Source organism: Rhinopithecus roxellana, chromosome 15 (genome assembly GCF_007565055.1).
Source record: "Rhinopithecus roxellana isolate Shanxi Qingling chromosome 15, ASM756505v1, whole genome shotgun sequence".
In the NCBI taxonomy this organism is placed as follows: domain Eukaryota; kingdom Metazoa; phylum Chordata; class Mammalia; order Primates; family Cercopithecidae; genus Rhinopithecus; species Rhinopithecus roxellana.
This window is the reverse complement of record NC_044563.1, coordinates 10297220-10321084: the sequence shown is the minus strand read 5'-3', so window position 1 is coordinate 10321084 and position 23865 is coordinate 10297220. Positions and strand designations below refer to the sequence as shown.

Genomic DNA, 23865 nt, shown 5'->3' with positions numbered 1-23865 from the left:
CCCACGAAGGTAGAGACGTCACTTCCGGGGGCGGGATTTATTTACAAAGACGGAAGCGCTCACCGACTCACAACGGCAAGTACAGCGAGTAGTCCGAGAGCGCCCACCGGCGGGCGGGGCGGCTGGTGCGGCCGATCATGGGCAGCTTCTGCACGTAGCGGGAGGCCGGGCTAGGCCCGTAAGGCGCGGGGAATGCAGTCTGGAAAAGGCGCCCGCGGCAGCGCCTCCCAGCCTGCCGCCCGGCGATGATGAAACGAAAGTGCGGGGCGCCGCGCGGGGCGAAACGGCTCTTCTGGAAGACGTCGCGGGTGCCGGTCCCGGGGCCCTGCTGCCGGGGTGCCCCGCGCGCCCGATGCACGCGCGGCAGGGGCCTGCTCTCAGAGGTGGCTGGCCCAGAGGCCGACGTGGGGCCGCCTCCGCCGCTGCCCCTGGGGCTCTCGTCGCCCTGCGGGCTGACCATGGCGCTTGCCGTCAGCTGCGGCATCTTCCGCACCGAGTCCGGGGCTGTCGCCGGCTCCTTCTTGTCCCCGGGAGGCCGCGGAGCCGTGGGTGCAGGCTGGCCGGTGCCGAAGCGTGTGGCCAGGCTGTCACCGAAGAAGGCGTAGAGCTCCCGGTAGATGTCCGCCAGGGTCACCGAAAGAGAAGGGTCCTCCGGCCCCGCTCCCCCTGGCGGCAGCGGGAGGCCGGACCCAAAGCTGGGCTCTGCACCGCCCCCGGAGGACGACTCTTGCAAGAGAAGGCTGTCCCATGGCAGGTCGTCCAGGCGTCGGCACCCCCTGCCACCTGGGCCACCCCTGTTGGGCTCTGCTGCCTGGGCCTTCATCTTCAGCAGTCGCTCTACGGCCACCTGTAAAAGCCGAGGACTAAGATAGGCAAAAAATTCGAGGAACCTGGGCCCATCAAATACTCCAAAGTAAGCCTGCTTGGCTGCTAAGCTCATGCAGGGAAGGGAGGCTGGAAGGGGATGGTACTCACCAGAATGGCTCCATAGACTTTGTGCCCATCTGCTTTGACCTGTGCATTAGATACTGAATAATCATCCAGCACAGCCTGCAAGTTTGTCCAGTACGTGGACAGGTGTGGGTACAGGACTCGTTCTACTGCCTGGAAGGAAGAGAAGGAATGCAGTTAGCATCTCTTTGATACTTATTCCCTCTCTAGGACCCTTTCCCATGAAACACCTACCTTTATTTCTGATCCTAGACAGAGCTCAATCCTCCTAAATTCCCTGATTGGCATATTCAGCCATACATTTATTTGGAACCTACTGTATACCTAAGCTAGGCATTGGGAATAAAGGTACAAAGGTAGACAATAAAAAGTATACCCAGTATCACTACCCTGTGTGCCAAGGGCTAAAACAATGCTCATTGCTAACAACTCCAAAATTTAGTTTGCCTACTGCTACCCCATACAATCAGGCAAGTACTGGCTTCACTTAGATGTAAACTGAGACTCAGTTCAAACAATCTGCATAAAAACCACCAACCAGAGACTTGGACTCTGATTATACAATTTAAAATCCTGTGATTGGCCAGGCGCAGTGGCTCACACCTGTAATACCAGCACTTTGGGAGGCCGAGGCCGAGACCTCCTGAGGTCAGGAGTTCAAGACCAGCATGACCAACAAGGTGAAACCCCGTCTTTACCAAAAATACAAAAATTAGCCGGGCGTGGTGGCAGGTGCCTGTAGTCCCAGCTACTAGGAAGGCTGAGACAGGAAAATTGCTTGAACCCAGGAGGTGGAAATTGCAGTAAGCCAAGACCGCACCACTGCACTCCAGCCTGGACGATGGAGCAAGCCTCCATCTCAAAAAAAAAAAAATTCCTGTGATTACTTTGGGGGAAAGCAAGACTTCAAATAAATGACATTTGTGATGGCCTTTGATGGATGAGGCAGAGTTCTGTGGTCATTCATCCACAGCACGAACACTTGAAAGTGTTGACAAAATTGTCAAATTCCTAAAAAACAAAACTTACTGCTGACTTGAGAATATGAAAGCTTCAATAATTCTGTAACTATGGAAGACGCTGAAATAGTAGTTAAGAATTAACTATAAAGAGGCCGGGCACGGTAGCTCACGCCTATAATCCCAGCACTTCGGAAGGCGAGGTGGGTGGCTCACAAGGTCAGGAGTTCAAGACCAGCCTGGCCAAAATGATGAAACCCTGTCTCTACTAAAAATACAAAAATTACCTGGGCGCAGTGGCAGGTGCCTGTAATCCCAACTACTTGGGAGGCTGAGGCAGGAGAATCACTTGAACTCAGGGGGCGGAGGTTGCAGTGAGCCGAGATCACGCCACTGTACTCCACCCTGGAAACCCCATCTCTATTAAAAAATACAAAAAATTAGCTGGGTATGATGGTGGACACCTGTAATCCCAGCTACCTGGGAGGCTGAGGCAGGAGAATCGCTTGAACCCAGGAGGCAGAGGTTGCAGTGAGCCGAAGTCGCGCCATTGCACTCCAGCCCGGGCGACAGTGCAAGACTGTGTCTCGAAAAAAAAAAAGAAAATACCATGCCAGAATTTACAAAGGTCTACAGACACTCAAGAAAAAGATGGGCCAGGTGCAGTGCCTCACACTTGTAATCCCAGCACTTTGGGAAGGCCAAAGGATCACTTAAACCAAGGAGTTTGAGACCATCCTGGGCAATGTAGGAGGACCTCATCTCTATTAAATAAAAAAAGAAAGAAAAGATGATCTAAATCTTATGAAAGTAAATATAAAAAAGAAATACTCCCGTCATCAGGCCAGTGATTCTAAAACCAGACAAGGACAGTACATGGAGGAAACGTGTTTAATTTCACTCATGAATATAGGTAAACCCTTTTAATATTTAGAAGACCCAAAAGTAATTAAAATGCATTACAGTCCAATAAAAGTTTTGGATTTTTTTTTTACAACTATCCCATGACCCAGTTGAGTGTATCATGGAACTATAAAGATTGTTTACTATCAGGAAATCTGTAATAACATTGGCAAATAAAAGCTGAAAAGCCTTAGGATCATTTCAAAAGATGCAGAAAAAGCATTTTATAAAAACCCAATATAAATTGATAAAATTAAGAACATAGGCCTGACGCCGTGGCTCACGTCTGTAATCCCAGCACTTTGGGAGGATAAGGCGGGCAGATCATGAGGTCAGGAGATCGAGAGCATCCCGGCTAACACAGTGAAACCCTATCTCTACTAAAAATGCAAAAAAATTAGCCGGGTGTGGTGGCAGGCGCCTGTAGTCCCAGCTACTCTCGGGAGGCTGAGGCGGAGAATAGCGTGAACCTGGGAGGCAGAGCTTGCAGTGAGCCGAGATGGCGCCACTGCACTCCAGCCTGGGTGACACAGCAAGACTCCATCTCAAAAAAAAAAACTCTCAAACAAATTAAGAGTATATATATATATACACACACACGTATATATACACACACGTGTATATATGTATGTGTACATATATGCGTGTATATATATATATATATATTTTGTGTGTGTATGACAGGGTCTAGCTCTGTCGCCCAGGCTGGAGTATAGTGGAATGATCATGGCTCACTGCAGCCTCAACCACCTGGGCTCAAGCAATCCTCCCACCTCAGCCTCCCAAGTAGCTGGGACTACAGGTATACGCCACCACACCCCACTAATTTCCTTTTTTATAGAGGCAGGACTGCTGCCTGGGCCTTCATCTTCAGCAGTCACTCTACGGCCACCTATAAGAGCCAAGGACTAAGATAGGCAAAAAATTTGAGGAACCTGGGCCCATCAAATATTCCAAAGTAAGCCTGCTTGGCTGCTAAGCTCATGCAGGGAAGGGAGGCTGGAAGGAGATGGTACTCATCCTGGTACCAACCAGGATGGTCTCGATCTCCTGACCTCATGATCCGCCCGCCTCAGCGTCCCAAACTGCTGGGATTACAGATGTGAGCCACGGCACCAGGTCTATATTCTTAATTTTATTCACCATGTTGCCCAAGCTGGTCTCAAACTCCTGGGTTCAAGCAATCCACCCACCTCGGCATCCCAAAGTACTGGGACTACAGGTGTGAGCCACTGACCCTGGCCATAATTTTCTTTTTTTCTTTTTCTTTTTCTTGAGATGGAGTTTCACTCTTATTGCCCAGGCTGGACTGCAATGGCGCGATCTTGGCTCACCACAACCTTCACCTTCCTGGGTCCAAGCAATTCTCCTGCCTCAGCCTCCAGAGTAGCTGGGATTACAGGCATGGACACCTTGCCCAGCTAATTTTGTATTTTTAGCAGAGACAGGGTTTCTCCATGTTGGTCAGGCTGGTCTCAAACTCCCAACCTCAGGTGATCCGCCCGCCTCAGCCTCCCAAAGTGCTGGGATTACAGGCGTCAGTGAGCCACCCACCATGCCCAGCCAACCCTGGCCATAATTTTTTTTTCTTTTTTTTTTTTTTTGAGACGGAGTCTCGCTCTGTCGCTCAGGCTGGAATGCAGTGGCCGGAGCTCGGCTCACTGCAAGGTCCGTCTCCTGGGTTCACGCCATTCTCCTGCCTCCGCCTCCCGAGTAGCTGGGACTACAGGTGCCCATCACCACGCCCGGCTAGTTTTTTGTATTTTTTAGTAGAAACGGGGTTTCACCGTGTTAGCCAGGATGGTCTCGATCTCCTGACCTCGTGATCCGCACGTCTCGGCCTCCCAAAGTGCTGGGATTACAGGCTTGAGCCACCGCGCCCGGCCTAGCCATAATTTTCTTAATCTGAGAAAGAGTAGCTACCTGTACACACACAGTAAACATCACCCTAAATGGGAAAGATTATTAGCACATCTTTTATAACTGGAAAGGAGACAAAGATGTTCATCATCATGTGTATATAACATTAGTAATCCTAACAATAAGAAAAATAAAGGCATGCCAGGTGCGGTGGCTTACACCTGTAATCCCAGCACTTTGGGAGGCCGAGGCAGGCGGACCGCCTGAGTTCGGGAGTTCAAGACCAGCCTAACCAACATGGAGAAGCCCATCTCTACTAAAAATACAAAATTAGCTGGGAGTGGTGGCGCATGGCTGTAATCCCAGTTACTCGGGAGGCTAAGGCAGGAGAATTGCTTGAACCTGGGAAGTGGAGGTTGCAGTGAGCCGAGATCGTGTCACTGCACTCCAGCCAGGGCAACAGAGCAAGACTTCGTCTCAAAAAACAAAAAAAAAAGCCTGGCGCGGTGGCTCACGCCTGTAATCACAGCACTTTGGGAGGCCAAGGCTGGTGGATCACGAGGTTAGGAGATCGAGACCATCCTGGCTAACACGGTGAAACCCCATCTTTACTAAAAAATACAAAAAATTAGCCAACCGAGGTGGCGGGCGCCTGTAGTCCCAGCTACTCGGGAGGCTGAGGCAGGAGAATGGCGTGAACCTGGGAGGTGGAGCTTGCAGTGAGCCGAGATCGCACCACTGCACTCCAGCCTGGGTGACAGAGCAAGACTCCATCTCAAAAAAAAAAATAAATCAAGGAAATAAAGCTGTCATTATTTATACATGATATGATATGATCATCTATATTAAAACCTCCAAAGAATCTATAATTAGCAATGATAGTTTAAGAAAGCAGCTGGACAGTACTTGCCTGCTGATCGTATAGGGTGGCAGTTTGCAAACTGTAAATTGATGTTGCTAACAATAAGCATTACATATGCCTTCTTAGCCCTTCACCCATATGACAGTGATAGCGGGGTCACTATTATCTGTCTTTATACCCTGTATGTATCCCCAGTGCTTAGCAAAGTAACTGGATAGTTTAGGAAGATAGGAATGTAAAAGTGAATTACATTTCTATACAAGAGCAAGAAAGTAACACCATAAAGACACCATTACAACAGCATCGAAGGACAGCAAGAATCTAGGAATAGTTTGTGTTTTCTTGTTGTTATTTGGATTTTTTTTGAGACAGAGTCTCACTCTGTCACCCAGGCTGGATGGAGTGCAGCAATCTGGCTCACTTCAGCCTTGACCTCCCAGGATCAAACAATCCTCCCACCACAGCCTCCCAAGTAGCTGGGACGAAAGGTGCATGCCAATCACGCTAGGTTTTTTCTGTTTTTTGGGGGTTTTTTTAAGATGCAGTTTTGCTCTTGTTGCCCAGGCTGCAGTGCAATGGCGTGATCTCAGCTCACCGCAACTACCTCCCAGGTTCAAGCAATTCTCTTGCCTCAGCTTCCCAAGTAGCTGGGATTACAGGCACACACCACCACGCCCGGCTAATTTTTGTGTTTTTAGTATAGACGGGGTTTCTCCATGTTGGTCAGGCTGGTCTCGAACTCCCGACCTCAGGTGATCTGCCCTCCTTGGCCTCCCCAAGTGCTGGGATTGCAGGTGCAAGACCACGCCCAGACACACTCGGCTTTTTTCTTTTTTTTTTTTTTTTGAGACGGAGTCTGGCTCTGTTGCCCAGGCTGGAATGTAGTGGCACGATCTTGGCTCACTGCAACCTCCACCTCCTGGGCTCAAGCCATTCTCCCTGCCTCAACCTCCTGAGTAGCTGGGATTACAGGTGCCTGCCGACACGCCCAGCTAATTTTTTTGTATTTTTGTAGAGAGGGGATTACACCATGTAGGCCAGGCTGGTCTTGAACTCCTGATCTGAGGTGATCCACCTGTCTCGGCCTCTCAAAGTGCTGGGATTACAGGCGTGAGCCACCACGCATGGCTCACTTGGCTAATTTTTAAAATTTTTTGTAGAGATGGGATCTCACTATATTGCCCAAGGTAGTCTTGAACCCTTAGGCTCAAGTGATCCTCCCACCTCAGCCTTCCAAAGCACTACGATTACAGACATGAGCCACTGCACTAGGCAGAATTTTTTTTTCCTCTTTTTCTTTTTGAGATGGTATCTCACTCCGTTGCCCAGGGTTGAGTGCAGTGGCACGATGTTTCACTGAAACCTCCACCTCCTGGGTTCAAGCGATTCTCATGCCTCAGCCTCCAGAATAGCTGGGATTACAGGCATGTGCCATCATGCCCAGCTAATTTTTGTATTTTAGAAGAGATGGGTTTTTACCATGTTGGCCAGGCTGGCCTTGAACTCCTGACTTCAGATGATCCACCCTCCTGAGTCTCCCAAAGTGCTGGGATTACGGGCGTGAAACGCCACACCCCCAGCCCTCCTTTCTTTCTGTCTTTGTCCTTTGTATCTTGTTTCTATTTTTTGTCTTTTTTTTACTCTTGTTTTTCTATAGTTTAGTGGATCCATAAAGAAACAGCTTTTTAAAGTATGTGTAGATTCTATTCAGGGAAATTTTGAAAGCATCCGAGAAGCCTGTGAAGACCTAAACAAAAATTGAGATATAGGGGGAAGGGGCAGCAGGCGCCATGTCCAGCCGGGAAGGTGGCAAGAAGAAGCCACTGAAACAGCCCAAGAAGCAGGCCAAGGAGATGGATGAGGAAGATAAGGCTTTCACGCAGAAACAAAAAGAGGAGCAGAAGAAACTCGAGGAGGTAAAAGTGAAGGCCGCAGGGAAGGGGCCCCTGGCCACAGGTAGAATTAAGAAATCTGGGCCGGGCGCAGTGGCTCAAGCCTGTAATCCCAGCACTTTGGGAGGCCGAGACGGGCGGATCACGAGGTCAGGAGATCGAGACCATCCTGGCTAACATAGTGAAACTCCGTCTCTACTAAAAATACAAAAAACTAGCCGGGCGAGGTGGCGGGTGCCTGTAGTCCCAGCTACTCGGGAGGCTGAGGCAGGAGAATGGCGTAAACCCGGGAGGCAGAACTTGCAGTGAGCCAAGATCCGGCTACTGCACTCCAGCCTGGGCGACAGAGCGAAACTCCGTCTCAAAGAAAAAAAAAGAATGGGCAGGAATTTATAAAATGGGGGGACATCAGTATCTGTCATATAGGACTTTCGAAAGGATAAGACATTTAGACACAGAAAGTCAAGCTATCACTGAGGCTGGCCTAAGGCCAGAACTCAGTACATGGCAGTGGCAGGCACACACCATTTTGGAGATAAAGACACACAAGTACTATTTTTCTAACACAAATGGGAGTTCTTACGGCTCTGTCTGTGAGAAAGGCCAGGGTGCTCACCTTCCAGCCAAGAGCATGCAGCCCCACCACGGCTCCATAGTGACAGCAGAGCGGCCGCACAGGATCTGCCAGGATCTTCTGCAGGGACAGCAGGATATGCTGATAGAGGCCACTTACAAGGTCCCCATGCGTCCTGTGGGAGCACCATTCAGTTAGTGAGGGGAATGAGGCACAGTGCCACCCAACAGGGCACAAGACAACACCAAGAGAATAGCATCTGTACGGCACACTCAGGCGTGCTGGGGTTAAGTGAAGAAGGCTGCCAGGAGTGACTGGCCTAGAACCTGAGGGCTGAAGAACCAATACCTTGGCGTATTTGTTATCCATTTTCAGAATCCCAGTGTGTCACAGCACACCAGCTAGGACGCTCCGAGGGAAAAAGTTTCCCATCTTCTCATAGACCCTCAAAGCCACAGGCTTCGCCCCATTTCCTTACCCCAACCCACTTGGCTCTGCAGCAATCCCACCCTTTGCTCAGGTCTACGCCCAGTGGCTACCAAAAGATGTGGCTGAGCAGGAGGGCAGCGCCATCCCGCAGAGTCCAGTGGTCATTCAGGGGGTTGATGGAGGCAGCCAGTGGCTCCAGGACACAGTAGAGGACACTGCCCACCAGACAGCGGACATAGGGCCCCAAGCACAGGTGTGGATTCCGAAACAGGCTCCGTGCCACCTGCAGCAGCCGGTGCAGTTGCTCCAGGTCATGACTTACAGATTTCACCTGTTGGGAGAAGAGGGTAGCTTAGGGAACATGAGGGGACAGGCAGGAGCCCACCATTCTGACAGCACTTGCCATGAGCCCTACACCTGCTGGGTCATCTCTTCCTTACAAAACACTCTCTCTGTCCCAGCCTGGTCACTTACCCCACTAACCACATAAACAAAGTAAGGCAGGAGCGCCCCAATCTTGGAGTTCGTCTGCAAGTCCTGGAGTGCAACCTAAAAGGAAGGGCCCAGACTGCATTGGATCCACCAGAAAACTGTAAAACATGAATATGTTATTCTTCTGGAAGGCAGTGTATCACCTTATTCATGTTTTACAATTTTAAATGTTCATATTCTTTGATTTAGCAATTTTATTTCTATAAATGTAACCTACAGAAACTCATTCACATATACCTGCATATGGCACGGAATACAACCTGAATGTCCAACATATTTTTAACTGAGAAAGGTAATCTATAAAACCAGATGTTTAATATAATACCACTTAGATTTTTATGAGAGTCATCATAGTTGATACAGAGGAAAAAAAGTAGGTGGAGGAACAGACTTTTCAGTTTCTTTTTCTCTTTTCTTTTTTTTCTTTGAGATGGAATCTCGCTCTGTCGCCCAGGCTGGAGTGCAGTGACTCAACCTCGGCTCACTGCCACCTCTGCCTCCTGGGTTCAAGCGATTCTCCTGCCTCAGCCTTCCAAGTAGCTGGAATTACAGGCGCCCGCCACCACGCCCAGCTAACTTTTGTATTTTTAGTAGAGACAGGGTTTCACCATGTTGACTAGGCTGGTCTCAAACTCCTGGCCTTAAGCAATCCGCCCGCCTCAGCCTCCCAAAGTGCTGGGAATACAGGCGTTAGCCACTGTGCCTGGCCCTCTTTTTTTTTTTTTTTGAGATGGAGTCTCACTCTGTTGTCCAGACTGGAGTGCAGTGGCACGATCTCGGCTCATTGCAACCTCCACCTCTTGGGTTCAAGCGATTCTCCTGCGTCAGCCTCGCGAGTAGCTGGGATTACAGATGCACGCTACCAAGCCCGGCTAATTTTCTGGTATTTTTAGTAGATATGGGGTATCACCTTGTTGGCCAGGCTGGTCTCGAACTCCTGGCCTGACATGATCGGCCCACTTCGGCCTCCCAAAGTGCTGAGATTACAGGCATGAGTCACCGCACCCGGCCACTTTTTTTCTTTCTATGTTTTCTTTTTTTTTTTTTTTTTTTTTTTTTTGAGACGGAGTCTCGCTCTGTCGCCCGGGCTGGAGTGCAGTGGCCGGATCTCAGCTCACTGCAAGCTCCGCCTCCCAGGTTCCCGCCATTCTCCTGCCTCAGCCTCCCGAGTAGCTGGGACTACAGGCGCCGCCATCTCGCCTGGCTAATTTTTTGTATTTTTTAAGTGGAGACGGGGTTTCACTGTGTTAGCCAGGATGGTCTCGACCTCCTGACCTTGTGATCCGCCCGCCTCGGCCTCCCAAAGTGCTGGGATTACAGGCTTGAGCCACCGCGCCCGGCCTATGTTTTCATATCATATGTACGTCTACAGTAAACATACACTAGTATTACTTTTTTTTTTTTCTTTGAGAGGGAGTTTCCTTCTACCAGCCAGGCTGGAGTGCAGTGGCACGATCTTTCTTTTGAGACGAAGTTTTGCTCTTGTTGCCCAGGCTGGAGTGCAATGGCGTGATCTAGGCTCACAGCAACCTCTGCCTCCGGGTTCAAGCAATTCTCCTGCGTCAGCCTCCTGACTAGCTGGGATTACAGGTGTCCACCGCCACACCTGGCTAATTTTTGTATTTTTAGAATTTTTTTTTTTAGTTTTTGTAATTTTAGAACTCCAGACTTCAGGTGATCCACCCGAATGGCGCAATCTTGACCCACTGCAACCTCTGCCTCCTGGGTTCAAGCAATTTTCCTGCCTCAGCCTCCCAAGTAGCTGGAATTACAGGCACCCACCACCATGCCTGGCTAATTTTGTATTAGTGAAGATGGGGTTTCACCACGTTGGCCAATCTGGTCTCGAACTCCTGACCTAAGTGATCCACCCACCTCTGCCTCCCAAAGTGCTGGGAGGCCAAGGAAGGATTGCTTGAGGGCAGGAGTTTCACCAGCCTGGGCAACACAGTGAGACCCTGTCGTTAAAAAAAAAAAAAAAAATTGGCTCATGCCTGTAATCCCAGCACTTTGGGAGGTGGAGGCAGGTGGATCACCTGAGGTCAGGAGTTTGAGACCAGCCTGGCCAACACGGTGAAACCCTGTCTCTACTAAAAATGCAAAAATTAGCCGGGCATGGTAGTACGCCCCTGTCATCCCAGTTACTTGGGAGGCTGAGGTGGGAGAATTGCTTGAACCCAAGAGGCAGAGGCCGCAGTGAGCCAAGATCACACTACTGCACTCTAGCCTAGGTAACAGAGCAAGACCCCATCGCAAATTTAAAAAAAAAATTTTTTAATTAAAATAATAAATAAAAATTTAAATATTCATAGAATTAGGCCAGGCACAGTGGTTCACACCTGTCATCCCAGCACTTTGGGAGGCCGAGGTGGGCGGATCACCTGAGGTCTGGAGTTCGAGACCAGCCTGGCCAACATGCTGAAATCCCGTCTCTATTAAAAATACAAGGCCGCTAGCCGGGCAAGATGGCGGCGCCTGTAGTCCCAGCTACTCGGGAGGCTGAGGCAGGAGAATGGCGTAAACCCGGGAGGCGGAGCTTGCAGTGAGCTAAGATCCGGCCACTGTACTCCAGCCTGGGCGACAGCGAGACTCTGTCTCAAAAAAAAAAAAAAAAAAAAAAAAACAAGGCCGGGCGTGGTGGCTCACGCTTGTAATCCCAGCACTTTGGGAGGCCAAGGTGGGTGGATCACGAGGTCAGGAGATCGAGACCATCCTGGCTAACACGGTGAAACCCCATCTCTACTAAAAAATACAAAAAATTAACCCGGCATGATGGCGGGCGCCTGTAGTCCCAGCTTCTCGGGAGGCTGAGGCAGGAGAATGATGTGAACCCAGTAGGCGGAGCTTGCAATCAGCCGAGATCGCACCACTGTACTCCAGCCTGGGCGACAGAGTGAGACTCCATCTCAAAAAAAAAACAACGAAAAACAAAATTAGCCAGACGTGCTGGCACATGCCTGTAATCCCAGCTACTCAGGAGGCTGAGGCAGGAGAATCGCTTGAACCTGGGAGGCGGAGGGTGTGGTGAGCTGAGATCGTGCCATGGGACTCCAGCCTGGGCAACAAGAGCGAATCTCCATCTCAAAAAAAAAAAAAAAAAACAAGTTCATAGAATTTACAAGTTCAAATTTGCGCCCCAACTTGGACCCACTCGCTCACCTTCATCAGTTGCGGATCATCCCCTAGCACAGCACGAGTCACCTGGTGATAGTACTTGAGAAGGTCATCCGTCAGTGAAGACACAGCACTGGGCACTGCCAGAGGACAGGCAGGAAGCAGTGACAGGTGGAGAGCTGGCCCTCTCCCGGCCTTTCCAGCCTCCCCCTGCTCAACCACCACTCCCACACACATCCACGAGAAGCCTTTCAGTCAGGACAACCAGGGCAAGAGACTCCCACTGCTCTTAGGGTCTGCTCAGCCCTGACCATCTAGGCTCCACACATCTCTGTGCTCTGTCCTGTCTTCCACCCACCCTCTGCCGGACAGACTCCTGAGAGCTTCAGGTTCTGTGAAGGTCTGCTCAGCATACCCTGGGGGTGCAACACCGCCCCAGCATGCTGCCCAGACTTCCGTCTTAGCATCCAACACGCTGCATCATGACTGCTTACAGGGCTGGGCTCCCATCTCCAACTCTGAGCCCTCTATGCAGAGCCCAGTGCCCACTCAGACCACGGCACAAGGCAGGCATGGGTAAACACATGTTAGATGCAGACTCGGGGGCACACAGGCACCACCCTCACAACCTCGGAGGCACACAGGCACCACCCACACAACCTAAGGGAGAAAATTCATCCCAAGGGCCTGTTTCCTGCATCACCCCTTACCCGATCCTTGAGGTGCCAGGTTCCCTTTGCCATCCAGGTAGGAGACGTGAACTAGAAGCAGTGTAGAGAGATGTGTCAGCCTGGCGTTCTGCCCCTAGGAGTACTGCCTACCCTTCCAAGTTCTGCCTCTTCCACCAGCCAGCCCATCACCACTTCTCTTCACGGCCCAACTCCCATCCCCAACCCACGCAGGACCCCAGCAGCCACCTCTGACAGCTGTCTCGGCACAGCCTTTGGGGATGTTGGTAGCCAGGGCCAGCTCCACCAGGTTCACCTCTCGATCCTCAGGAAAGTAGAGTTCACCCTCCCTGGCGGGGCGCATGGGCAATGCCTCCTGGGATCCATAACCACATACAGCCTGAGGAAAAAGGGAATTGGAGAGCAGCCTGAATCCAGGGACGGAGCAGGCATCAGGATCCAGGATGAGGCTCTGACCAGGGCAGACAGCCCATGTTTGAGGGAAGTCCAGAAGTCCCAAGAAAAGTGGTAGAAGCGTGGGGCTCAGAGCCACCACTGGGGACTTGCCTGGAGCATCCTGGGCTCCTTGGGTCAAGGGAGAGAACATGGTCGCTCCTCCCATAACTGGAACGGTCCTGAGCCCCACACCAAGCAGGTCCTCCTTATTCACACTCACTCACTTTGAAAACTCACTAATGTCTTCTAAACATGGCCTTCCTCTCTCATCTCACTGCTCCAGAAAAACCACACCATGGCCGGGCGCGGTGACTCACGCCTGTAATCCCAGCACTTTGGGAGGCCGAGGCGGGTGGATCACGAGGTTAGGAGATCGAGACCATCCTGGCTAACACGGTGAAATCCCGTCTCTACTAAAAATACAAAAAGTTAGCCGGGCATTGTGGTGCGCGCCTGTAGTCCCAGATACTCGGAGGCTGAGGCAGGAGAATGGCATGAACCCGGGAGGCGGAGCTTGCAGAGAGCCAAGATCGCGCCATTGCACTCCAGCCTGGGCAACAAAGCGAGACTCTTGTCTCAAAAAAAAAAAAAAAAAAAAACCCCACACCATGAGGCCCTAACACGTAGCCTGAATGCCTTCTTTTTCTCTTGGCCTAGTTTAAGCCAAGCTCAAGTTCTTCACCACCCTTTAAGGCCCAGCTCTAGTCCCACCTCCTCCAAAAAGCTTCCTCTAACCTCTGGGCCCCCAGTGGCCTCCTCTCCCTCTTTTCTGAACATGTAGCCCAGGTGGGCTGGGCCTAGCACCTGGTCTGCTGTTGCTATCAGTGTCTTGCTTCTCTTATGTGCGCGTTTGGTCTTTTTTTCTTTTTTTGTTTTGAGACAGAGTTTCGCTCTTTCACCCAGGCTGGAATGCAGTGGCATGATCTTGGCTCACTGCAACCTCCGCCTTCCAGTTTTAAGCGATTCTTCTGCTTCAGCCTCCCAAGTAGTCGGGATTACAGGCGCCCGCAACCACACCCAGCTAATTTTTGTGTTTTTTTGTTTTTTTGACACAGAGTCCTGCTCTGTCACCCAGGCTGGAGTGCAGTGGCGCAATCGCGGATCACTGCAACCTCTGCCTCCCAGGTTCAAGCGATTCTCCTACCTCAGCATCCTGAGTAGCTGGGGTTGGTTACAGGCACCCACTGCCACAGCCAGCTAATTTTTGTATTTTTGGTAGAAATGGGGTTTCACCACGTTGGTCAGGTTGGTCTCAAACTCCTGACCTCGTGATCTGCCCACCTCGGCCTCCCAAAGTGCTGGGATTTTAGGTGTGAGCCCCTGAGCCCGGCCTTTTTTTTTTTTTCTTTTTTAGAGACAGGGCCTTGCTCTGTTGCCCAGGCTGGAGTGCAATCTCAGCTCACCGCAACCTCTGCCTCCTGGGTTCAAGCAATTATCATGCCTCAGTTTCCTGACTAACTGGGATTGCAGGCATGCACCACGAGGCCCAGCCAATTTTTGTATTTTTAGTAAAGAAAGAGTTTCGCCAAGTTGGCCAGGCTGGTCTTGAAGTCCTGGCCTCAAGTGATCTGCCCACCTCGGCCTCCCAAAGTGCTGGGATTATAGGCATGAGCCACCACGCCTGGCAGCATTTGGCCTTAATGTCTCGCCACACTGATAGCCCTGAACTGGACATGGAAGTGGCCTCATGCCACCTGAGCCCTCTGTGGCCTGCACCCCACTCACCTCCACGCTGCTCCATCTGAGGGCCCTGTTGAAGTCCTCAACCGTCAGCTTCCGGCGTTTGGTGTGCTTCATGAACTGAGAGCTATTCTGGAAGGGAGGGAACAGAAGCCACAGTCAAAGGATGTGGAGCAGGGAGCGTGGGAAACCCCAAATGAAGTGGGCCAGACTGGAGAGAAGGCAAACCGGAGACCACGCTTAGCGATCAGAAGCACAGATTCCGGCCGGGCACAGTGGCTCATGCCTGTAATCCCAGCACTTTGGGAGGTCGAGGTGGGCAGATCATGTGAGGTCACGAGTTCGAGACCAGCCTGACCAACATAGTGAAACCCCGTCTCTAATAAAAGTACAAAAATTAGCCGGGTGTGGTGGTGGGCGCCTGTAATCCCAGCTACTCGGGAGGCTGAGGCAGGAGAATCGCTTGAACTCGTGAGGCGGAGGTTGCAGTGAGCCGAGATCGTGTCATTGCACTCCAGCCTGAGGCACAGGAGTGAGACTTTGTCTCAAAAAAAAAAAAAAAAGCCTAGATTCCGTCTCTGTTCTTGTACAAAAACACCCCCTAGGTGTCACATCTTCTGTCAACACCTCAGTTTCTCACATGTAGAATGTGAGTATGTACCCGCTCTGCCTGCCCAGCAGGGCTGTTGTGAGGAGCACATGGGAAGATGCCTGGCAAGCGCTTTGTCTGCTGGAAGCCCAGACAGCTACAAGTAGAGCTCTGTAAAGGCGTGGACCGTCTCTGTTGTATGGAGCAGGCACCCAGTGTACACTTGAGTGAATCAATGAGGGTAGAGGTTAGTAAAAAGGCAGGAACAAGGACAGTTGGAGGTATCAGGGGGTGAGGGGAGTGTACCTGCGTGGCCTCTCTCAGACGATAGCACACGTCCTCCGCGAGCAGTGCCGCCACCTCATCGCTCAGCTCCAGGCCCGTGCTCTCCGCCATGAGCCGGACAGACTCCCGAGGGATCTCCACAAATCGCCGCTCTTCTCGCTCCGACATGGCCCCAGTGGAGCTGGGAGTGGAGAAGGAAGATTGGAAAAGCTGCCTCAGTCTCCTGGAGAGCTCAGGAGTGTGACCCAAGGCCCTCCACACCAGCCTTGCTGCTCGTGCTCTGGAGTTTCTGAACAAGGAGCTCTGAGTACCCAGACGAGGAAACTGAGGCTCAGAGAAGGAAAGAGACTGGCTAGTGGGACAAGAACAGTGAAGCTAGAGGAAGTCCAGGCGTTGGGGTTCACAGAACTAGGTCCCATTCCTGCCCTGTCACCTTCTATGTGAATTTGGCCAAGGCCTCTATCAGTCTGAGCCCTTGTGTCCTAAATTATAAAACAGGCATTAATTGTAAAATAATCCCTGCCCTCTCCAGCTCACAGGGTTGCTATGAAATGAGACGATCGATATGGTTTGGCTGTGTCCCCACACAGATCTCACCTTGAATTGTAATAATCCCCACGTGTCAAGGGCGGGACCAGGTGGAGATCACTGAATCAAGGGGCTAGTTTCCCCCATGCTGTTCTCCTGACAGTGAGTGAGTTCTCAAAAGATCTCATGGTTTGATAAGGGGCTTTCCCCCTTTTGCTCGATACTTCTCCATGCCGAGACCACGTGAAGAAAGACATGTTGGCTTCCTCTTCCACCATGATTGTAAGTTTCCTGAGGCCTCCCTAGCACTGTGAGTCAATTAAACTTCTTTCCTTTATACACTACCCAGTCTTTTTTTTTTTTTTTTTTTGAGTCTCGCTGTGTCGCTCAGACTGGGGTGCAGTGGCATGATCTCGGCTCACTGCAACCTCTGCCTCAAAGGTTCAAGCAATTCTCTGCCTCAGCCTCCCGAGTAGCTGGGATTACAGGCACCCGCCACCACACCTGGCCAGCTAATTTTTGTTATTTATTATTTTTTTTTTGAGACAGAGTTTCGTTCTTGTTGCCCCCAACTCTCCTCCCTCAGCCTCCCAAGTAGCTGGGATTATAGGCACGTGCTACCAGGCCCAGCTAATTTTTGTATTTTTAGTAGAGACAGGGTTTTGCCATGTTGGCGAGGCTGGATAGTAGCTGGGCTTTCTGCCTATGTGTTTGGTCTTCCTCAGTTTGGCTGCAAGGCCTAAATGCAGGAACCTGTATTTTCACAGGACATGGCACAATAAGGACCCGACAAAAACAGAAGCTGATGACTCACTCTCACAACGCACACCACAATGAGAAGGTAGGTTCACATGCGCCAAAGTGAGGCATCAACACCTCAGACAGGAAGCCCCAGATCCACGATGACCCACCCAGCCACTGCCCCCACTACTCCTCTGGCAGGGATCAATAGGTCACCAGTGATGTCCAGGTCCCTACATCCAAGGGCAGCTATGTGGCTTCTGCGCAGCACTCCTCCCAATGGCTCCCCATTGTCTTTGAAATAAAGAACAAATTTGAACAACGGCTCTGGAAGCTCTGCATGTGCTGCCTACTTCTGCAACACCTCTTACCTCTTACTTTCTTGTGTTCTGCATTCCCACCTGTGGCCTCCTTTCATTTCCTTAAATACACCTATTTCCGGACCTTTGAACGCTGTTTTCTCCACTTGGAACTCTCTCCTCCCTGTCCTCCACCCCTAATCCCTTTGTCTCGTGAACTGCTACTCACTCCTTCAGATTTCAGTTCAAATGTCACTTGCTCAGGGATGTCTTCCTAGATCCCCCAATGTCCTTGCACTCTGCCTTCAAACCAGTTATAAGAATTTGTAGCCGGGCCCGGTGGCTCACGCCTCTAATCCCAGCACTTTCGGAGACCAAGGTGGGCCTGCGCCACCACGCCCGGCTAATTTTTGTATTTTTAGTAGAGACAGAGTCTCGCCATGGTAGCCAAGCTAGTCCGGAACTCCTGACTTCATGTGATCAGCCCACCTCGGCCTCCAAAGTGCTGGGATTACAGGCGTGAGAACACGGAGCCTGGCCCGACGAACTTTTTTTTTTTTGGAGACGGAGTCTCGCTCTGTCACCCAGGCTGGAGTACAGTGTGGCGTGATCTCGGCTCACTACAACCTCCACCTCCCTGGTTCAAGCAGTTCTCCTGCCTCAGCCTCCCCAGTAGCTAGGACTACAGGCATACGCCGCCACGCCGGGCTAATTTTTTTTTTTTTTTTGAGACAGAGTCTCGCTCTGTCACCCAGGCTGGAGTGCAGTGGCCAGATCTCAGCTCACTGCAAGCTCCGCCTCCCGGGTTCACGCCATTCTCCTGCCTCAGCCTCCCAAGTAGCTGGGACTACAGGCGCCCGCCAACTCGCCCGGCTAGTTTTTTGTATTTTTTAGTAGAGACGAGATTTCACCAGGTTAGCCAGGATGGTCTCGATCTCCTGACCTCGTGATCCGCCCGCCTCGGCCTCCCAAAGTGCTGGGATTACAGGCTTGAGCCACCGCGCCCGGCCGCCGGGCTAATTTTTTGTATTTTAGTAGAGACAGTGTTTCACTGTGTTGCCCAGGCTGGCCTCGAATTCCTGAGCTCAGGCAATCCGCCTGCCTCGGCCTCCCAAAGTGCTAGGATTACAGGCGTGAGCCACCGCGCCGGGCCACGAATAGCACTGTACTATGCCTGAGACATAGCTAAGTGCTTTATATGATTACTTCACTATATCCTCAATAATAAGATATTATTATGTATTTCGTCTATTTCACAGGCAAGGAAATAAAAACTCAGAGGTTAAATGTTCCATTACTTCTCCAAGATCACGAAGTAAGCACTGAGTAAGTAGGGAGGGGGAGCAGAAACTCAACCCCTTGCTCCTAATCATTACTCTATGCCGCTCCAGGAGCCGCCAGCTGTGTGGGGAACAAGGCCTGAATCACAGCCCAAAGACATGGGTTGGAGACCCACCCCTCGGTGACCCGAGACCCGCCAATAGATCACTGTGAAGCTACAGTTTCCCCATCTGTAAAATGGGAGTATTTAGTCCACCCGCGCGAAAGGCGCGGAGGCAGTTTTCTATTATATGCCAGTACACGAAGTCTAGATTGTGACCAAAGTCTCCCGCTCTTCAGCCACCTCTCCTCCGCATCCTCAGCCACTAGTCAAACTGGCGAAGAGACGTGGGAACTGACCTCCGCGGGCCGGGCCTCGGCGACGCGCATCCTCCCACCCGGCCTCGCCCAGCCCAGATCGGGAGAGGGGGCTGCGGGGGGAGGAGGTCAGGGGTCACTGAACTTGGGTCACGTGGTCAGCCAAGGGGGCGGGACCCCACGGAGCGGGCTCCAAGGCCGGTGAGTAAGCGGTCGGCGGCGGGAATGGGGAGTCCTTGGACCAGAGCAGGGCCTGCTCACCTGAAGACCCCAGCGAGGCGAAGGCTGCTACGGAGACGACGGCGGCGGGGGCGGCGGCGGCGGCGCCGCCCACTCACCAGCTCACTAATTCCCTCTCTGGGGGCCCCGGCCCCGCCCTCCAGAAGTACAGCCAATCGGCGGGCGCCTTGGAAAGTTTCCGGCCTCCAGGAGGCTTCCTGGCTCCTGATTGGCTAGTGTGAACAGACTGTAGAGACCGGCGGTCACGAGACGCTGAAGATTCGCGCTTCTTAAAGCAACCTCTCTTGCTACGTTTGCGAGTAGGTGTGTATTATGTTTTGACACACGTTTAATAAGCATATTTTATTTTTTTACTCACTCCAATAGTCACGAGGAAATAAACAGTCTCAAGGACAGCGTCTTCATTTTCTTTGTCTTGTTTGCTCCCGAGTTTCTGAGCACCTGCATTTTCGGGGCTGCAGCAAAGCTTTAGATTTTGATGTCTGGCTTAGTTTTCCTGACCAGCCTACCTCCCCAGCATCACATACCACTTCCCCTTCCTGGAGGGATAGATGGGGCTCTCGGTAGGTGCTCTCTGCAAACAGAGGGGACTTCTTTTAAAGTTTTTTTTGTTTTTTTTTTAATCAGTGTTGACCAGGTTGGCCTCGAACGTGTAGCCTCGCCTCCCCGCGTGCCAGGGCAACCGGCCTGAGCCAGCGCGGCTCCCAGCAGAGGGGACTTCTGACCGGGCGGAACATCCCGCGCAAGCTTCGGACTCCAGGGTTCCGCTCCTTCTGCACCTACTTCGTATTCTGCCCAAGTCTGTGAACCAAATACAAGCCCTGGCCTGCCTTGCCTTGCATGACCGTTGGACACGCACTCTGACGGCTCTCTTTCTCCAACTCCCACTGCGTTAGCAGCTACTTGGACAGTTCTCAATTGATCAGCAGTGGGCTTAGTGAGTAAAGGATGGTATTTGGAGTCAGACCGAGCTGGGTTAAAATTCTGACACTGCCTTTGGGCAAATTACCTAATATGGGGTAATAATGCGCACTTCACACGGTTGTTGTAAATTAATGTCTGAGAGTCTCTGGCAGAGTTGGAGGTTAAATGTTCTTTCCTGGCCGGGCGCGGTGGCTCACGCCTGTAATCCCAACACTTTGGGAGTCCGAGGCGGGCGGATCACCTGAGGTTGGGAGTTCGAGACCAGCCTGATCAACATGGAGAAAAACCATCTCTACTAAAAATACAAAATTAGCTGGATGTGGTGGCACACACCTGTAATCCCAGCTACTCGGGAGGCTGAGGCAGGAGAATCGCTTGAACCCGAGAGGCGGAGGTTGTGGTGAGCCAAGATCGCACTACTGCACTCCAGCCTGGGCAACAAGAGTAAAACTCAGTCTCAAAAAAAAAAAAAAGAAAAAAGAAAAAGAAACTTTCTTTCCCTCATACGTCACAAGGCATACAGTAAATTCCTTTAGGTTCACCCAAGATGGGGTAGTTCGCACTGGGTGAACTACGGGAGCATAAGGGAGCACGAATGTACACATTCTCTCTCTTCCCCTCTCTTAGGGCTAGATGGTGCTGCCGCTGGAAAAATCCTCTGGGAACAGAGCTGGCAAAGCCAGATGGATGCGACTGTGGTTGTCATGGCAACCCCACCAAAGGAGACTGTGACCCTGCTGAGTCTCTTCCAGTTATATTCAGAACCATATTAGAAGTGGTTTAGGCCGGGCTCGGTGGCTCAAGCCTGTAATCCCAGCACTTTGGGAGGCCGAGACGGGCGGATCACGAGATCAGATAGAGACCATCCTGGCTAACACGGTGAAACCCCGTCTCTACTAAAAAAAATAAAAAAAAACGGCCGGGCGCAGTGGCTCAAGCCTGTAATCCCAGCACTTTGGGAGGTCGAGACGGGCGGGCGGATCACGAGGTCAGGAGTTCGAGACCATCCTGGCGAACATGGTGAAAACCCGTCTCTACTAAAAAATACAAAAACTGGCCGGGCGAGGTGGCGGCGCCTGTAGTCCCAGCTACTCCGGAGGCTGAGGCAGGAGAATGGCGGGAACCCGGGAGGCGGAGCTTGCAGTGAGCTGAGATCCGGCCACTGCACTCCAGCCTGGGCTACAGAGCAAAAATCCGTCTCAAAAAAAAAAAAAAAAAAAGAAGTGGTTTCAAACGTCTGCCCACCTGTGCGTTAAGAGAAAGAGGGGCCTCTCCTCTAAGCTCTGACTGAGCCTGAAGTCAGCTTAGCCAGACCTGGGCAGCTGGCAGACCTCCTTGCTTAGGTTTACTGTTCTGGACAGCCATCAGCAACCCTGGAGACACTAAAAGATGGGAGGGAGGCCGGGACTGCCAGGAACCTGTTAGATGTAGTGAACCTGTATCCAACCTGTCTGGAGCTCATTTGCTCCCAATCCGAGTGGAGGCAGGGACCAGGGAAGGCAGTAGTGACACCTCCATGGCCACAGATGGGAGAAAGATGGCTCGTTCTACACACCCAGCGCCTGGCAAGAACCATGATGGCTTTGTTGTGACACTTTTTTTTTCTTCCTTTTTTTGAGACAGAGTAGCACCCTGTCGCCCAGGCTGGAGTGCAGTGGCACAATCTTGGCTCACTGCAACCTCCACCTCCTGGGTTCAAATGATTCTCTGGCCTCAGCCTCCCAAGTAACTGGGATTACAGGCACTCGCCACCACAGCCAGCTAATTTTTTTTTATTTTTAGTAGAGACAGGGTTTCACCATGTTGGCCAGGCTGGTCTTGAACTCCTGGCCTTGTGATCTGCCCACCTCTGCCTCCCAAAGTGCTGGGATTACAGGCGTGAGCCACCATACATGGCCAGAGTCAGACTGCTTTTATTCATTTATTTTTATTTTTATATTTTTTGAAATTGAGTCTCGCTCTAGCACCCAGGTTGGAGTGCAGTGGCGTGATCTTGGCTCACTGCAATCCCTGCCCTCCAGTTTGAAGTGATTCTTTTGCCTCAGCCTCTGGAGTAGCTGGAATTATGGGTGTCCGACACCATGCCTGGCTAAGTGTTGTAACCTTTGTATTTTTAGTAGAGATGGGGTTTCACCATGTTGGCCAGGCTGGTCTTGAACTCCTACCTTGTGATCCGCCCGCCTCAGCCTCCCAAAGTGCTGGGATTACAGGCATGAGGCACCATGCCCAGCCTTTTTTTTTTTTTTTTTTTTTTTTGAGACAGAGTCCTTGCTCTGTTGCGGAGGCTAGAATGCAGTGGAGGAATCAGCTTACTGCAACTTCCGCCTCTGTGGTTCAAGGGATTCTTGTGCCTCAGCTCCCTGAGTAGCTGGGATTACAGGCACGCACCACCACACCTGGTTAATTTTCGTATTTTTAGTAGAGACTGGGTTTAGCCGTGTTGGCTAGGCTGTTCTCAAACTCCTTACCTCAAGTGATCCACTCACTTCGGCCTCTCAAAGTGTTGGGATTACAGGCATGAGCTACCACGCCAGGCACAGACTATTCTTAAAAAATCACAGCTCACTAGCTGTGTGACCTTAGGCATATTAGTTCACCTATCTGACCTGTCTCATCAACTATAAAGTGGGATAACGAAATCTACTCCATGGAACTGTTGTGAAGATTCAGAAATGTGTGTAAAGGATTTAGCATGTTGCCAGGCACATAGTACACTATTACCCTGTGACCTCTTTAGGAGGCTATAACTTTCAGACTCCCTTACTACCAACCTTAAAAGCTCAGAATACTTCTGGAAACCACCTCCAGGGCATCGCACTGGTTCCCTTCCTCCACAGGTGATAGCCTTTCTTTTTTTTTTTTCTAATTAGTGCCAGCCTTTTCGATACCACACCCTACATCCTCACCGGCACCCACGTGCTTAGGATCCATGAGCTGCTTCTTTGTCCGTCAGTTTCTTCCTTTCAGGCTTGGTGTTATTGCCCTATTTGAGAACTTGGGAAGAACTCCAGGACCCCAGTGATCCTCCCACCTCAGCCTCCTAAGGACCTGAGACTACAGATACCCACCACTGCACTGGCTTAGGGATGCATCATATAATAATTATGATCATTAAAAGTTGAGGCCGGGCGCGGTGGCTCAAGCCTGTAATCCCAGCACTTTGAGAGGCCGAGGTGCACGGATCACGAGGTCTGGAGATCGAGACCATCCTGGCGAACACGGTGAAACCCTGTCTCTACGAAAAACACAAAAAATTAGCTGGGCGAGGTGGCGGGCGCCTGTAGTCCCAGCTACTCGGGAGGCTGAGGCAGGAGAATGGCGAAAACCCGGGAGGCGGAGCTTGCAGTGAGCTGAGATCCAGCCACTGCATTCCAGCCTGGGCGACAGAGCAAGACTCCGTCAAAAAAAAAAAAAAAAAAGAAAAAATACAAAAAACTAGCCGGGCGAGGTGGCGGGCGCCTGTAGTCCCAGCTACTCGGGAGGCTGAGGCAGGAGAATGGCGTGAACCCGGGAGGCGGAGCTTGCAGTGAGCTGAGATCCGGCCACTGCACTCCAGCCTGGGCGACAGAGCGAGACTCCGTCTCAGAAAAAAAAAGGAAAAAGAAAAAGAAAAAAAAAAAAAGTTGAGTGCCCATCATGGACCAGGCTCTATGCCAGCCACTTTAACATATGTGTGATACAGCAGCCTCCAAAAAGGGTTTTCTGCCCATTTTATAATGAAGAAACAGAAGGTCATCCAGCTAAGACTCTTCTTTTTGTTTTTGTTTTTTGTTTTTGTTTT

At 51.2% G+C, this 23865-nt stretch overlaps 1 protein-coding gene and 1 pseudogene across 2 annotated transcripts; one reads left to right on the top strand and one right to left on the bottom strand.

The window, feature by feature from the left end:
* Window positions 1-22: 22 nt before the first annotated feature.
* TAF6L (TATA-box binding protein associated factor 6 like) lies at window positions 23-19364 on the bottom strand. 2 transcript variants are annotated; one of them, XM_010384865.2, is made up of 11 exons: window positions 19182-19364; window positions 15736-15895; window positions 14886-14972; window positions 12954-13104; window positions 12747-12797; window positions 12082-12176; window positions 8905-8979; window positions 8541-8761; window positions 8044-8176; window positions 976-1104; window positions 23-847 (listed from the first exon to the last, which is right to left on the bottom strand). In XM_010384865.2, the coding sequence occupies exons 2-11, from the start codon at window positions 15880-15882 to the stop codon at window positions 68-70; spliced, it is 1869 nt and encodes a 622-aa protein (XP_010383167.1). In that variant the 5' UTR covers window positions 15883-15895; window positions 19182-19364; the 3' UTR covers window positions 23-67. The 2 variants fall into 2 exon arrangements, with proteins under 2 accessions (XP_010383167.1, XP_010383168.1); XM_010384866.2 differs by lacking the exon at window positions 19182-19364 and adding an exon at window positions 18963-19105.
* On the top strand, window positions 7146-7966 carry LOC115893533 (annotated as a pseudogene).
* Window positions 19365-23865: the final 4501 nt, after the last annotated feature.